This window comes from Tenrec ecaudatus, chromosome 4, assembly GCF_050624435.1.
Source record: "Tenrec ecaudatus isolate mTenEca1 chromosome 4, mTenEca1.hap1, whole genome shotgun sequence".
In the NCBI taxonomy this organism is placed as follows: Eukaryota; Metazoa; Chordata; class Mammalia; order Afrosoricida; family Tenrecidae; genus Tenrec; species Tenrec ecaudatus.
In genome coordinates this window covers 189,783,948-189,801,308 of record NC_134533.1, presented here as the reverse complement: position 1 = coordinate 189,801,308, position 17,361 = coordinate 189,783,948, and the positions used below count along the sequence as shown (strand labels likewise).

The following is a 17,361-nucleotide window of genomic DNA, read 5'->3' as shown; positions in this document are numbered from 1 at the left end:
AATATCACACAACAGCAAAGCTTCGTGGAAGATAATTTTAAGAGTGGTAGTGATACATGAACAGGGAATTGTCAGAAATCCAGCCTGGATTCAGAAGACATGGAATGAAGGTATTAGTGCCGGTGTCAGGTAGGTCTTGAATGAAAGCAGAGAATTTCAGGAAGATTTCACATTTCACTTTGGCTAAGCATTCAATTATGTGGATCTATAACAAATTCTAGATAAAGTTACAAAGAACGGGAATTCCAGAACCCTTAATTCTGCTCTTGCTGAACGTGTACCTAGACCACAGGTAGTTACTCAGACAGAACAGGGGGTATTCTGTGCTTTAAAATGAGGAAAGTCGTGTGTCAGGGCTGTGTCCCTGCCCCCCACTTATAAACAGTGTGCTGAGAATGTCATCCAAGGACACGGCCTCATGACTGGAAGAAGACTCATTAAGAACTTGCCATATACAAAGGACACAAGCTGTCCTGGTGAAAATGAAGAAGACTTGATCAATGACTATAGATTTCAGTATGGATTGGACCGCAACATCAAGAAAACAAAAATCCTCACAACTTTACCATTAAGGAACATCATGAGAAATGGAGGAACGTTTGGAGTTGTCAAGGATTTCATTTTACTTGGCTCCACAAGCAACGCCCATGGTAGGAGCAGTCAAGAAAACAAATGAAGCAGTGCATTGGGCAAATGTGCTGCCAAAGACCTGTTTAAAGTGCTAAAACGCTAATGCCTTACTTTGAGAACTAAAGTACGTGCTACTCAAGCCATGGAACTTTCATGGTATTATACTGTGTGCATGTGAAAGCAGGACAACGAAGAAAGAGGACTGAAAGCAATTTGATGTCTTTTATGAAGGTGTCTACAAACAATATTGAAAATACCAAGAACTGTCAGAAGAATGAACAAGTCTCTCTTGGAAGAAGCGCAGCCAAAGCGATGCTTAACAACAAGGAGGGCACCATTTCATTTCGTGTGACATGGACATTTCTCTAGGAGTGACCAGTCCCTGAAGAAGGATATCGTGTTTGGCAAAATACATGGTCAATGGAAAGGAGGAAGACCCTCAATGAGATGACTGACACAGTGTTGGCAACAATAGGCTCAAGCATAACAATGATTTTGAGGATGGCATTTGACTGGACCATGTTTCATTCTGTTGTGCAAAGGCTTGCCATGAGTGGGAACCCAACTCATTTGCACCTACCAACAACTAATCTGCTTTGCTGTCAGCCACTAAATGTGTAGCAGTTAGTTATCGCAGGAACGGCAACCTAGGTAAGTGCAAGCCTGCAATTTTTTGGTTAAAACACATCCTAATGGCACAAATCCCTCATTTTACCACATGCCTAATGGGTTTGAGAGCAAACTTTGGGGAAGGATATGCTGATTGGCTCTGCTGTTAATTGCTTCAGAGTCAGACCCAGACTCACCAAGCACAATGGCGGCAGATTGTTGTGATTCACATAGAATATTTTGTTGGTGACTTTTTTCCATAAATCACAAGGCTCTTATTATTTGTCTGTCTTAGTCTAGAAACTCTGCTGACATACTGGGGGTGGCGGTGCATAAAATACATTAGCAAGAAATCAAACTCGGTTCTCTTGCTCGGAAGGTAAGAATTCTACCACTGAATCACCATTGTATCCCAGTTTTCTCTAATAAAAATGTATTGGTTACTCTGTCTCCTCTAAACTGGATTAGCATCATTGTTACTCTCTTACCAAAAACTCTGTTAATAGAATGTATATAAATAAGTTTGCTTGTCGTAGCATCTCTAACAATATTTCTAAAATGCCCAAAATAGCATTTTGATATCCAGCTAAAAATACCAGAAACCATTGTCTTGAGATGGTTTGTAATCTATCATTAGAATACAGTAACCATATGACCACTGGAATTAATTAGCCATAAGGTATCTATAAATAATTACTGTGTTCATTAGAAGATTGGACTCCGTTATCTTGAAGTCACATGGACTCCTGGTTCACAAGAAGTTTCCATAGTAAAGAGGAAAATATTTACCGACAACATCATTGTTGGCAGAAGCAGGTATTTGAAATAACCTGTGCTATAAGGATTGAATATAAGGGTTGAGGTATACGGCTCCCGGGAGACCTTGGCATCACACTGTGTGTTGTTTCAGCGTGGATACCAGTAAGCTTTAAGGACAAAAGGGCCCATTTAAAATAGCAACTACAGAACTGCAAAGGGGGTTTACAACATGCATGGAACAAAGTTGAAAGACAATGCAATTTTCGAATTTCATCTAGATTGTTTAGAAATGATCAATATTGCAAACACTGCATGCAGAACCTTTATTTTCATGTTGGAAGGATTGTCTCCTCTTATTGCTGTAAGAAATTTTTCCATAACACTCATCACTTGGAAGTATTTTATGATTAATAAATTGAACACTCTGGAGATTTCTTCATGTTCAAATTAAATCAGGATGTTCAAAATTAAGCAAATGAAAAACTTTCTTTTGAATAAATTGCTATAAATGTTTGGTGTGTTCCATTTCATAGCAGCAAATATCATCCCTGTGTCAGCAGACACAGATATGTAACAATCTGCTTTCTTCTTTCTTAAGCCATCAGGCAAAATTGTATAAAACTGCCAGATTGGTTATAGTTGTAATAATCATAGTTCATTTGACCGTCATAATCTCTGTAAATCGGGGAAGTGCTTCTCTTGGATGAAATAAGACCCTGATACTACATACACTGCCTGTGCCTGACTGTCTAATATTTGGGTATCTCGGGCAGAATAATGGTGTCTTGACAAAGATCATTCTGATAGGCAGAGCCTCTCAAAAAAGCCTCAGTAGTTATGCTTTCTACTCCGCATCCCTCAATGACTTATTTTTACTCTGGGCTCCAGAATCCTAAGATGATAAACCAATCAGATTTGATGGGACAATATTGTTTATATTGGCCCAGAGCCAAAAATTACTGTCAGCCTAATAATAGATCTAGACTCCTCCCTAATCTCCAGGTACAACATGTGCCTGTGAATCACATGCAAAGAACCTGTCAGACCTACAAATACCTCTCTGTCATGCTTCCCAATTCAGTTTCCTTCTTTGGGGCCTTGTGTATTTTGAGACCTTTCAGAAACCTTGCTCCCATACTAATACTCCTAGGACAGTAACTCAAAAACTGAAATATAAATAAAATTAAAGATACCAGGGTTGACCTAGAAAGGAGATTTACAAAGTCAAAATCTTGGCTGAGAAATTATCTGTGACCTCTCTTATTTCAGAGGTGTGACCTATTGCCAATTTACCTGTGCCTAAATTTGGAAAAATGTATTACTTAAATGTAGTATTTCAAAGAGATTAAAAAACATCATTTCATTCTGCGTGTGTAAGATTGTAAAAGTAGTTTTCTCACAGTAGGTTTGTATAAAAATATTCAAAATGAAATCACAGAGGAGTTAAAATTTTATCTTTGAATTTGGCATGCTCAGCTATTGGAAAAAATGTTTAAGAAATAATTTCTCCTGCAAGATTAGGATAGCATAATACATTTTTAAAAGTGAATACTAAAAATGATAAACTTACATCAGAATTAAATCTCAACTGGCAAATGTTGCATGATATGATTTGCTTTCTTCGATGAGGAAGAGGAACTCCGAATGTATGATTTATTACAGCTTTCTGAATCGGGTCCATCTGTAATAAGGGGGGGAAAAAACAAAAACAACTCACAACAAATAGACATAAAGCTTGTCAGTTCCATTGGAATGTTGCCTATTTCATTAAAAACCCAATCTGTACAGCTTCAATCTACTGCTTGCATAATAAGGACCATTTTTATTCTAAGAAACACCATTTGTACTTTCTTAGAAAATAGAGAACAATAAACCCAAAGCTCAGTACGATAAGGATATGATAAATGGGCCCATTAGAATCTGCATACTAACCATTTTTCTCATTTAAGATCAGCAATTGACTCAGTTTGCTAAACCTTAGGTATTATCAAAGTTATTATCAAAACTCACATTATTGCTAATGCCAGCAACCTTTCCCAGAGAACGAGTCTCTATCTTTGCCACCTAATGGACCTCACAATCCATGTGGTCTGCGGAAAAGCTATTAAAATAAATGCCACCCCATTTTCAAATATTAACCTTCTGCTAGGTTCGGTATCCTAAGAATACAGTATCTAAATTCTGTTTTCCAAGGGTTTAGATAAACATAACAGTCAAGCAATTAATTCAAGTAGTCACCTATTGACCATCTAACATACACTGCTGGTCTATGGGCTTTTAATGTGGTCTTCGGAGGTCATGTCAGAAGGCTGTTCTCTCTCTCAATCTCAGCAAAAGGGCTAGTGAGGAAATGAGGGAACATGGTGTTGAAATCCAGCTCAGTAGAGCCAAATGTGTCCTCACCAAGCTTCAGGCCATGTCAATGGTTCTCAACTCTTAATATCAGATCCTATTTTCAATCTTCTGACTTCATGTGCACCGTCTTTGCTCATTGGTGCCTAACTCCTAAAGTGGTGATGAGATTTCACAGTGACAACTCATGAAAGTTCTTTAGCGCAGGGAGTGTTGGGTGCCGGGGGTGGTTGATCTCTACTGCAACTCAAGTGATGATCAGTGGTCACTAGAATCTCATACTCCACAGCGGTACACTCCTGCACACCACACCTTCGCCACATGATCAGAGCATCATCCCGTGTCCAAAGGTAGAGTCAGGATTCCTCATACATAAAACTTTCACTCATATTAGATATCAAGGTCAGTGACAGCCAGCACGGTGAGTTGAGATAGCTCAGACGTGACCTCTGGCTCACAAGACCGTTAGGAATGTGGCTGAGGAAGGATGTTCTAATATTCAACTTCTGTAACACATTATGATTTATGAATTATCCTAAAATAGGAAATGCCTAATTCCACCTATTATTTCATATTTCAAATCACCAGAACCAGGTAATTTAGAGGTTCTCTCTATTGGCAGGTAGAAGGATGCTTTGACTTCTCTGTTTACCTAACTTCGGCTGCATGTGTTGTCAAGGAACTCCTACGGGCACACTGATTAAAAAGCTCTGCTCTTAGCCAAAAGGTTGGCAGTTTGAATTCACGAGCCGCTTGGTGGGAGAAAGATATGGCAGTCTCATGCTATAAAGATCAACGTCTTGGAAATTCTATGAGGCAATTCTGCTCCGTCCTGGAAGGTCACCATACCTCAGAGTCAACACCACTGCAATACTGCAATGGGTATGAGGCTGTGGTTGATGTTGTATATTTTGGGACCGTGAATACTGCTCTAAATAATACCAAAAACAATAAAAATCATAATATTCCACATGTATTCAGTGCCGATTCCATTGTAGATGACTGACAGGTGTAAGTTTCATGAGCCATGAAGAACTCGTGGGGATATCCATTTCGATTTTCTACTATCCCTTTAAATGTATTCTCATGGTAATTCTTGACCAGATTCTGGATGACAAATCAGTCTGTCTCCCCAAATTTTCAGGTCACTTGTGGATATTGATTCTAGAATTCTCTTCACCTTTCTGGTGATATACACCGCACTTCCTTTGAAATTAATTTTAGAGCTATAATTTCTATCCAATAACATTTTACATGTAGATGCAATTTTAAGAATCCCATTTGGTGAGATGGAAAAGCAGAGTCATCTGAGTTACCATTTCTAACTCACTCCATCAGGTCTCTTCCGACTCATGAACAGGGTAGAACTAAATCCCTTGGTAGGTTTCTGAGACTGTAAATCAGTATGGGAATAGACAGTCTCCTCTTTCTTCAGAAGTTATCATTCAGAACACTTTTATTTCACCAATAATTCTCTCCGGACCTTCTGCAATCAATTTCTGCATTCTGTCTTCAAACCTGAGACTGCTGATCTGCTGTCCCTCTCTATTTGCCTTTTCTAGAGTTTCATAGCAATAGAGTTATACAAGACATCAGTCTTTTGTGTGCCTGTTTCCCCCCAACCCCACTCAATATAATTCACTCAAGATTTGCCCATGTTGCCCTATGTTCCAATTGCTATACCATTATATCATTGAGCAATGTACTTTTGGGGCTCAGGAGAGTGCCAATGGTTAACCACTTGGCTATTCTCCCTGAGGCTATTGGTTCAAATCCACCTAGAGGTCCTGTGGAAGATAGGCTGGGTGATGTACTTCCAAAAGGTTGTAGCCATTGAACACCAGGAGCAGCACAGGTTGATTCTGAGACACCTGGAGTTGGGATCAACTGGATAGCAACTGCCACCTGTGGTTCTATTTTCACTTGAGGTACTTTAGTCAATTCTTGGATCATTGCAATTCTGCATGTAAAATCTATTATTTCTTAATGAAGCATTTTTGTCGCTTAATCCAAACGTTAAAAAGTAATGTAAAATGACTCTCCCTTGCTGACCTTGGACCGGCTACACTACAGGCTAGCAGCGTGAAAGGCCCCAGGGGAAGGAGGCAGGCTTCTCTGCGCGTACTCCAAGTGCCCCACTGTAACTAAATTTCCAGTCCTTCCTCCAACCCACCCAAGTTCTGAGAATGCAGTTTGAAAACGCCAGCAGCCGCGCAAAGTGTGAATGTAGCTCATTCTGCTTCCCACTGTAATTCTGACACTGCTTTTAAAGTGACACCACACAACTTCTAGGACAACCACCGCAGAGAACTCTGGGGGATAATTTTCCCTTCAGGCAACAGCTGAAAGAAAAATTCAAAGCAGAAAGAGGTCACTGGCTGAGAGGTAGTTGTCTCATCATGTCCCTTGCATCTGTTCTCTGCATAAATGGGGCTCATTTTTATTAAGGGACCAGGTGAATTATGGCTATCATTCAGTAAGAAATATTAAAATCCTTTTATACTGATACTTTAGAATAAAAATGCATAACATATTGAAATCAAAGATGCTCTCTGAAAATCTGTGGTCCTGAGTTTTTATCATTGATTGATAGGCAGAATATTATTTTGGTCTTTTAGTAATGCTGGGGAAGGAGTGTCCATATTCAATTCAAATTTGTGTAGGAGGTATTTTGGAACTAGACACTTCATGCAAATGTGGCATATTTTCTAGATTTAATTCTTTTGTTTGAATTGAATGATGTTCTGATTACTTTGGCTATGAAATCAGATTTCAGAATGCAAAGTGGTGTATTCTTCAGAGACAATTTTATTTCCCAGTATACTTAAAGGAAGACAGAAAGAAAAAAGACACACTTAACTGAATTAGGTTTAAAAGATGAATTTCAGAAACGATAGTCACACATAAAGACTTAATTATCTTTTTTATTATTTTAGGAACCTAGCAAAACAAAATGATACATGTTTAGCTCTTTATTAATGAACATAAATCATATTGCCTAACTAACACATTCTCTTGCCAGTGGCTGCCAGGTTCATTCGGACTCATGGCCACCCCATGTGTACAGAGTCAAACAGCTCCACAGGGTTCTCTAGTGCTTTCTGTTTCAAGAGAAAGTCACCTTACAGCCTTATCTCCAAAGCTCATCTGGATGGGACAAAACGATGAGCCGCTGCATGTTTAACATATTCTCATACCTGGGACCGAGCCAATACATAACATAACCCACAGCCATCAAGTCAATTCCTGCTCATGGCCACCCTGTCTAGGATTTCTGCGACCATGTGTTTACTGCCGCAGAGGGCCTCCTCTTTCTTGGACAAAGCAGTTGTTGGCTTTAAACTTACAACCTTGCTATTAGCAACCCAAGGCCAAGTGCACAGTGCTACCAAGGACCCTTGGCTAATATACACACACATAAACATTTATATCAAACCATGCACACTATTCAATTATGAGAGGGGTATGTCTGAATAATAACCTGTTATGCTGTTAGTTTCTTAAACTAAAAACAGAGCCCTGGAGGCTCTGTCATATTGGACTGCTAACCACAAGGTCAGAAGTTCAAACTCACCACCTGCTCCATGGGAGAAAGATGAAGCAAATGCCTTTGAAATCCTACATAGGATGTAAACTAGCCAGAATTGACTCACTAGTAATGGATTGTAGTTGATAGTGAATTAAGTGTCACCTCATTATGTATCTTAATGTATTATCTACTATTAAATTAAGGACCAAACCCAGAGCTACTTTGATCACTTAACCCAAGATCATTAAAATAAAATATTTTATTTAAAAGAAAAACTCGTGGGCTAGATTTCTCTCCATGAATTACTAGACTGCATCTGTCAAAAAATCACACATTATAATGTGTGTACATGTCATCAAGTAGTGTTTTCCTATAAAATATACCTCAAGATATGCTAATACATATTCTAAACCAGGGGGAAAAGGCATTTTGTAATCAAATAATTTGTAAGGAATCTAGTTATTATAGCTTGGAAGTTCACAGTTTATGTTAAAATTTTGAATTATCTGAGCTATATTAGAGTAAATCCACACAAGTTTTAAATATAGTGGTATTTTGGTTATTAAACTTAAAGCCATCCAAGTTCCAGTTTGAACACCAAAAAGATCTACAACAAAACTTATTTTTTCCCATAATCAATAACAACTAACCAAACAATTGATTCTGAGACCCAAATGTCGGAACTTCCTTTTTTCTTGGAGTGACCACCATAGAGCTGTTTTAGATTTAATCTAAGAGAACAGTAACTTTTCCATTCATAGCAACCTTTGACCTCTCCCATGGTCTGGGCTCAGTGTCTCCTGGTTAACGATTTCAAGTTGATTTAGCCATGCCGCATTCAGCTGGCAAAGCAGACAAGCAGCGATCTGATTCCCATTTCCAGATGTGAACTCTCTCGTGACTCTGCTAGTATTCCCCTTTGCCTGACCTTTGCTATCACTAACTTTCTTTGGGCCATGGTCACGGTATTTTTTTGCACAAGTGTGGTGAAGAAGGCTGATGGTGTCCGGCTATCGAGAGATATAGTATCTGGGAACTTAAAAGCTTGAAAGTAAACAAGCGGCCATCTAGCCCAGAAGCAACAAAGCCCACGCGGAAGCAGCACACCATGTGTGATCATGAAGGGCTGATGGGACCAGGTTTTAAGCACCAAAGGCAGGAGAAATGGGGGGAATCATATCATCATGAATGAGGGGAGTGCATGATGGGCACCCAATGCCCATCTGTAGACAACTAGACATCCCTTGCAGAGGGGTAGTGGGGAGGAGATGAGTCACTAAGGGTTCAGTGTAGCAATAATGAAACTCACAACCTTCCTCTAGTCAGTCCTTAAATGTTTCCTCCCCACCAACTATCATGATCCCAATTCTACCTTGCAAACCTGGTTAGACCAGTGGATGCATAGCAGTACACTTGGGATCTGGAAACACAGAGACTCTAGGACAGATGCACCCCTCAGGACCAAAGGTAAAAGTGGCGATACTGGGAGGGAAGGGGGTAGAAAGGGGGAACCGATTTTGGGGATCTACTTATCACCGCCTCTCTAGGGGATGGGCAACAGGAAAGTGGATGAAGGGAGACCCTGGGCACTGTAAGATAAGATAAAACAATAATTTATAAATTATTAAGGGTTCATGAGGGAGGGGTAGCAGGGAGGGAGGGGGGAAAAGAAAATGAGCTGATTCCAGGAACCCAAGCAGAAGACAAATTTTGAGAATGATGAAGACAACGAATGTATAAGTGTGCTTTACACAATTGAAGTACATATGAATTCTGATAAGAATTGTATAAGACCCAATAAAATATTTTTTTAAAAAAAGAAAGAAAATGCAAAAACAAAAGCACAATGACAAATGTTTCAAAGCACTAACATTGAGCGTGATATGCTGTCTGCGCACCAACTGTGCTTAGACCGAAGGCCTACCCCTGTGTATCCTCAGTGAGACTCACCCTCAGCCTGCACAGGGGTTTTCAAGGCAGTTTGGGTTCAACTGTCGAGCAAAGTTACAAACACCAAAATACACGTTTGAACACTGATGTTCGAAGAGTGGAAAGCTCTAGTTTGGGGCAATTTGACAATCAGTGGATCACTGTGAATGACTTAACTAATATTACCAAGATGCCTTCTTGTTCCTATATTTATTTAACACCACTATTCAATGTCATGCAGTTGTTGAAGAATTATCCAAACTGGAAAAAAGATGAAATCTAAGGTTTATCATTCAGTTATTTCTAGATAGATAGATAGATAGATAGATAGATAGATAGATAGATAGATAGATGTAGGTATAGACATATAATATATAATATTATATATACAGAGATAGAGCATTCTGTTTTTAAAAAATAAACAGGAAAAAAAAACCCAACCTAGATGTAGAAAACAAGGAGAAAACCAATCCAAACTCACTACTATCCAGTCTAACCCAATGCATAGGCTTTCTAGAACCAAAAAAACAAAGCCACTGCCATCAAGTGCATGCTGCCTCTTCATGCCGCTCAGTGGGTTTCCATGACTGTATCTGTTCAGGGGAGTGGGAAGCCAGTCTTCCTCCTGCAGAGCTGCGGCTGGTGGCTGTAGATCGCAGCCCCGCTATGACCATTGCACCCCCAAGGTTTCTAACACAGTATGTGTTTACAAGAGCTGATAGCCTCCTCATCTTTCTTCCTCAGGGCAGATTGGAACCACTGACCTTGTGGTTAGCAGTCCAACACTTACTCTGTTAATCAGGTGGCATAATGGGGTATAAGTTGGGGTATGAGCCACTCTGTGAGAGAAAGATGGGGTGCTGTACTTGCCTATGGTTACAGAAACCCACAAGGCTGCTTCTACTCCGTTCCATAGGATCACTATCGGTCTCAATCGACTCTATAGGCTGTGAGTTTTATTTCCTTCTGCTAATTTTTTCATGTTAATGTGATTGAAACCTGTCTCTGCTCCTTTTGTTAAGTGTGGTCTGGCAGTGTAGAAATGAAAAGTGATAACCTCATCTCACAGGAAGCAAGAACAATTTAAACTAAAGGTCCTTTTTAATTTTCTTTCTTTTTTCTTTGTATTATGTAAACTTTGCACTACATTATGATTAGCAAATGCATTTGGTGCAAAGGTGTTTGAAAAGATTTTTATCACTGCGTTAAACTATACCTCAGTCTCCTTATTGTTAACGCTTCCATAAGGAGCTTTGGTGGCTTAGTGGTCATGCATTGGGGTGTGATCCACCATGCAGAACCACCAGTAGTGTCGTGGGAGTTAGGCTCAGAAACCTACAGGGGATTACTATGAATCAGAAAACAAAAACAATAAAAATCATGTTAGTAGTTTTACAAGTTTGGGATTAAGACTACTTAAAAAGTCTCGTGTAATTTATTTTTTGGGTAAGAAAAATCCCTTAAAGAATATAAATATACATACATATTTAACACAGTTTAGGAAACAATCATTGAAGGAAAGAAAATTATTATTAAAAATGAATAAAATATAAAGTCTTTGTCACAATAGTAAGGGCACTACACTGAAAATGAAACGCATCAAAACCTCAGGTACATTTCACTTAACACACGCAGCACCGAACTAAACCTAAAAGAAATAGTAAACTCGGTATTATGTTTTCAGACATTGATCTAATTTGTAAATTGGAATAGTTTGAAAGCTGGAGTCTTCTAAAACCATTCTCCTTCTACACAGCCCCCCAGTCAGACAAAAGTGCAGAACTTATTGACATGCAAGCCCAAACCCTAGACTCAAATTCAATTTCAATCCCTGCCTCTGGCCTTATTTAAAGTCAAATGAATACTCTTTTCTTCATTTCAGACGTAAGGATCTTTGCATTTCTGTCTAAGGTTGAGGTCTTCCCTGCCCTCCCCTGTGGGCCCAGTCCTAGATTGATGTGTAAATGAGAGTACGGGGAGAGGCCTCCAGCACAGTGGTTTAGCCCAGGGCTCCTCCTCAGGAGGCCTGATGGGTTTTCTTAGAAGATGGACCTTAACCTCCAGTTTGTATTTCCTGCTTTCTGTTTCTGTCATTATTGTGGCTTTCAGCTGTTCTGTTCTCTCTTTCTTCCTTCCTTCCTCTCTCTTCCTTCCCACCCCTCACCCCTGGGTATTCTGTTTTTTAAATCAAAGAACAGGAACCTAAATGCCAAGAAGTTAAGAAATTTAAAAATACGCAGGCTGCTCTTCCAACGGGTGCTTCTACTTAACAAGGACAAGTAACCAGACAGAAAGGTTATGTGTTATGGATACTTTCTGAGTGCTTGAAGTTTACAAGCATTATTTCTATATGAAATGTGCAGCTCCTCGAAAGAGAGAGAGAGAGAAAGAAAGAAAGAAAGGAAGGAAGGAAGGAAGGAAGGAAGGAAGGAAGGAAGGAAGGAAGGAAGGAAGGAAGGAACTCCTAGATCCCCTGTACAACCAGTAATGAGTTTTGTTATTGTTTGGCACTGTCCAGTCAGTTCCGACCCATAGTAGCCCAGTGTACACACAAGGAAACACTGCCTTATCCTGTGCTGTCTTCACATTTGTTCTTATGGCTGAGCGCATTCTTATAACCATGTGTCAGTCCGTCTGTCAAGGGCCTTCCTCTTTTTCACTGCCTCTGTACTGTACCAGGTGTGATGTCCTTCTTCAGAGACGGGTCTGCTCTGACAACATGTGCAAAGTATGTAAGACAATAGCCTTGTCTCTAAGGTGCATTTGACAGTACTTCTGCCAAAATGGATTCTTTTGTTCTTTTGGCAGCTCATGGAATTTCAATATGATTCCCCAGCACTTTAATGCAATGCATTGGTTCTTCTTCAGGTTTCTATATTCAATGTCCAACTTTCCCAGGCATATGAAACAATTGAAGATACCATGACTTGGTAGAGGCAGCTAATAGACAAATTTCCACCATACCTGGCTATCTGTCTATCTCGGGGTCCAAAGTCAAGCTTGTGATATACATGCACCTTCCAAGGTATTTGGGACCCAATGGTAAAAAGTCTTAATATTAATAGTATTTTAGAATGACCAATATTAGTATTCATGGTAATGATTTAAGACCAGACAAGCAGTGTGACATTGAGAAAATCATACTTGAGTCGAGAAAAAGGTCAGCAAAATTACAGGAAAAAAAGAAAGGACCACAATGGATATCAGAAGGTCCAATGAAACCTTCTCTAGAATCTGAAGTAGAGTGGGAACAGTGATAAAATAAAAGAGCTGACAGATGCTTCCCAGGGGTGGCTTGGAGGGAAAATGTATTAGAACGTAACATGCAGTGACTTGTTAGAGATAAAAAGGGAAGAACATACCTGGCATTTCTCCAATTGAAAGAAGCGAACAAAAAAACTAAGGCTTGCGTATACAATACTGAGCGACAAAAACATTAAAGGAAGGTCGGGAACAGTTCCATAATGTCTCTATACCAAAAAGAATTGTCCAATAATCAACAGTCAAGGAGGTAGGATATAATGAAGTACTACTGATATAGATAGAAGTACAAACTGCATTGAAGGCGTTGGCAAAGAACAAAAACTGGGATCCAGGAAATGAGAGAATATTGTGGTAGTGACATAATTTCATGCCAACTTAATAAAGTGTTGGGGGAGAGTCTAGCTTGTCAATCAAGTCACAGAATGATGGTGCTTCCTTGTGAGTGTTGCCTTCTCATAAGAAGGGTCCTGAGAAACTCCCTCTTAGCTCTCTCTGACTTCCCCTTCCTGTTAACTAGCCACGCTGAGATCTGCATGAACCTGTGATGTTTCCACCACCGTGGAGCCACAAAACATTTCCCTTATTAGCTGGTGATATTCTTGCATTTTGTATAATTGCATGTGACTGTATGAGTCTCAAGAACTTATGGGCTAGTATAAGACTTATGGACTTGATCAGGACCGGGATGGGATGTTTGCTTGACGTATAATTACTTCTTCATATAAAGCTTGCTTTTATTTCTGGATTTGTTTCTCTAGTCAACCTGGCCCAACACAAATATCAACAACAAATATTCAACAAACAGATGTGATGCTGGAAATGCTCACTCTATACCAACATATTGGAAGATAATGTGTGACTATCTCAAAAATGGTTATCCAGTTGAATGTGAAAAGTATAAAACTATATAACTGATATCAAACACAAACAATTGTGCTGAAGAAATTCAGAATCAATTGTAACAGTCCATCCATAGGGAGCTAGGTGCCAGACATCTAAGCCAGCTTCAGAAGAGGACACAGAATGAGTGACATCATAGCTGATGTCAATGGATTGTGACTGATAGTAGAGACTATCAAGAAAGATGTTTGCCACTGTTTTACTTCTTATTTAAAGCCACTTATCTGTGTGGGTCACAACACTTTATAACATGTTGACGAATTGGAATTCCAGAATACTTAGTTGTCCTTATGCAGAACTTATACATAAAACTTATAAAAAAAAAAGGAGATAGTATGTGGTTCAAAATCATGAAAGGTGCGTTTCGAGGTTGTAGCCTCTCGCCATCATTATCCAGTCTGTATGCTGAGCAAATGATTCAAAATTCTAGACTATTTGGGGGAGGAAATTACATCAGAATTGGAGGAAGGCACAACAACCCATAATATGCAAGAATGCAACTTTGAGAAGTAAAAGGCAAGAGAATGAGAAGCATTTACTGATGAAGATCAAATAATATATATATATCCTTCAGTATGAATTATACCTCAACATATACAAAGCCCAAATGCTTAGGGCAATAAACAGTATCATGAAAAATGGAAAAATGATTGAAGTTCTCAAGGATTTATTTATTTGGATCCACACTCAACACCCATGAAAACAACAATCAAGAATCAATGAACTGCACTGGGCAAGTCTTTTATAAAATAATTCTGTAAAATGTTAAAAAGCAAGCATGTCACATTGAGGACTAAGGTGTGCTTGACTCAAGTCATGTATTTTCAGTCCGCACATATGCATGTGTGGTAGGTACATAATCTGTTGTCAACTTCAGATTTATAAGGGGGAAGGAGTGGAGTATAGCCTGTCAATCTGGTGGCAGCTTGATGACCTCATTTGGAAGCGCTATGGAGATAATTATCTCACTGGAGGCCAGACAGATTCTCTTTGCTACACATTCCTGTTGACAAGCCACATGAAGCTACACTGATAGAGCCAAAGCCCTGGAGCTGGATGAGTCAAATGGAGACCCACACCAGCACTGAGATTCTTTCACCACCACTGGATCCCCAAGACCTCTACCCACTGGCCTGTGACTTTCCTTCATTCGGCATCATTACATGCATTGCATGAGTCTGAAGACGAATTTACAGACTAGCATCAGACATATGAGCAAATATCAGATTTATGGACTTGATCTAGATTAGGGTGGAATGTTTTCTTAGTACACAATTACTTTTTACATAAAACTCCTTCTTATACACTTATGAGTGTCTATGAATTTGTTTCTCTTGTCAACCCAGACTCAAACAATATAGCACCTAGAGAGTGGGGCACTAGAGAAGCAAATCATAAAGATGGAGAGGTGGATGCTTGTTTGGCCTCTATCTCATGGTAGTTTTTCTTCTTTGGCTAGCTAGAAGTCAGATGTGGCCATCTAGTTTACTGAGTTGTTTCCTGGGAAGAATATGGGAAGTTAAAGTTTCAATTCTTTTCTTTGGTTATTCCTGTTTGAAATGGTAAAAATGAATGTGATTAATGTATAGTTTGAGCTCAGTGGGCAAAACTGCTGTTTAAATTCCTCAGAGACCATGCTGTTTAGTGAAAATAGCTGACAGAGGTCAAAATGGCTGACAAGAAGTCTGGCTCTGGCTTGATTTAGTCAGAAGCCAAAGGCAATATTTTATATCAATACAATAGTTCAGAAAAGGATTAAGATCAGATAGAGAAGGATTGAACTCACGTATTCCAAGAATTGAGTTTAGGATTTGGCTGTACTAGATTTATACAGTTTTGTTCTGTCTATTGTTATTGATATTACAATTGATAGAAATGATTTTGGGAAGTAAAAAATAGAGAGTTTGTAAGACTGCTTGCCTTCAACCATTAAATTGGAATTTAAGTGGGTTAGGGCATGACATGAAAGAAGGCGCTAAGACAGCGGTTCTCAACCTGTGGGTCTCCACCCCTTTGGGTTTCGAAGGACCCTTTCACAGGAGTCGTCCAAGACCATTCAAAACACATAAACATTTCACAATATATAATTACATATTGTTTTGTGATTTATCCCTATGCCTTAATTATGTTTAATTATGTTCAATTTGTAACAATTAAAATATATCCTCCATATAAGATATTTACATTACAATTCATAACAGTAGCAAAATGACAGTTATGCAGTAGCAATGGAAATAATTTTATGGATGGGGGTCACCACAACATGAGGAACTGTATGAAAGGGTCACAGCATTAGGAAGGTTGAGAACCACTGCTCTAAAAGGATCCAAGCTCAGGAAATTCAAAGGTGAAGAGATGTGCTTAAAGGGCTGTTGACAGATTGAAGCAAAGCAGGAACTCTGGCTGTTTGAAACTTGAATTAATAGTTTGTGCCTGAGGCTGGAAAAATTGTGACCAGGGAAGGAACTCTCCACTCTAGGACTGAACATTAAAGAGAGCTTGTGGACAGTCTGAAATGCTTGCCAGGTATCCACCTGGATCCACTTGGTGAGTGGAAGTGAGAGAAATGCAGCAATAAAGATACGGCTGAGTCTGACCACTGACAGCAGTGGACCTGGTTCACAGAGACTAGAGGAGAAAAAGAGAGCGGGTCGACTGGTCTGAAGTTCATGACCTAGCACAAGGGAGTTAGAGTTGTTGAGAATTTGATAGGGCCCATGGTGTAAAGGCAAGGCAGCCGATGGGCACCCTGATGAGGCTAAATGAGGCAACTCACATTGAGTTCACTCAGCAGAGGCAGGGAAGATTTCTGAACCTATGAACTAGCCCATAGTGCTGCTGACTTTAGGGATGGCCTGCTCAGATCTGATTTTGCTTATGGCTGCAAACTTCGCAAGGTTCCAACAGGAATGAAGATTCTTCACATCAAAGAAGATGATCATCTCCTCAGAGCACTGGGTTGATGTAAGTGGGCAGTAGAGAAACTGGATACCCAAAATGGGGAGGATAAAGGCATGACGTGGCTGGCTTACAAACTTTCATGGGTGAGAAAATATATGCATAGGATTATAGGATTATGGTATGGGTGATAACTACAACTTTTAGCCAGAGATTATGTTTATTTTGTTCACTTTTTATGTTTATAGAGGGCAGTACACTTTTGAATTATATGCCTTTTAGTTTCATTCTGTTAGGTACAGATATGATTTTATTCTTGATTTTTGAAAATCATATATGGCTAAAGAGTTGTGTGAAAATGTCAAGGTGACAGAGGGTGATGGTTGGTAGTTACATAATCTTGTGTTACCTTGAGTGAAGGGGTGTAGTTAGCCTATCAATCGGTGGCAGCTTCGAGACCTCATTTTGAAGGCACTACGGAGATAAATAAC

General features: G+C 39.4%; 1 protein-coding gene across 2 annotated transcripts in view; it reads right to left on the bottom strand.

Annotated features, from left to right (window-relative positions):
• Window positions 1–17,361, bottom strand: part of ZNF385D (zinc finger protein 385D) — a 362,344-nt gene that overhangs the window by 128,906 nt on the left and 216,077 nt on the right. For both annotated transcript variants that reach the window (XM_075548950.1, XM_075548951.1), the window contains exon 3: window positions 3,569–3,679. In XM_075548950.1, coding sequence (XP_075405065.1) covers window positions 3,569–3,679 — 111 coding nt within the window. The remainder of the gene's footprint in view (window positions 1–3,568; window positions 3,680–17,361) is intronic.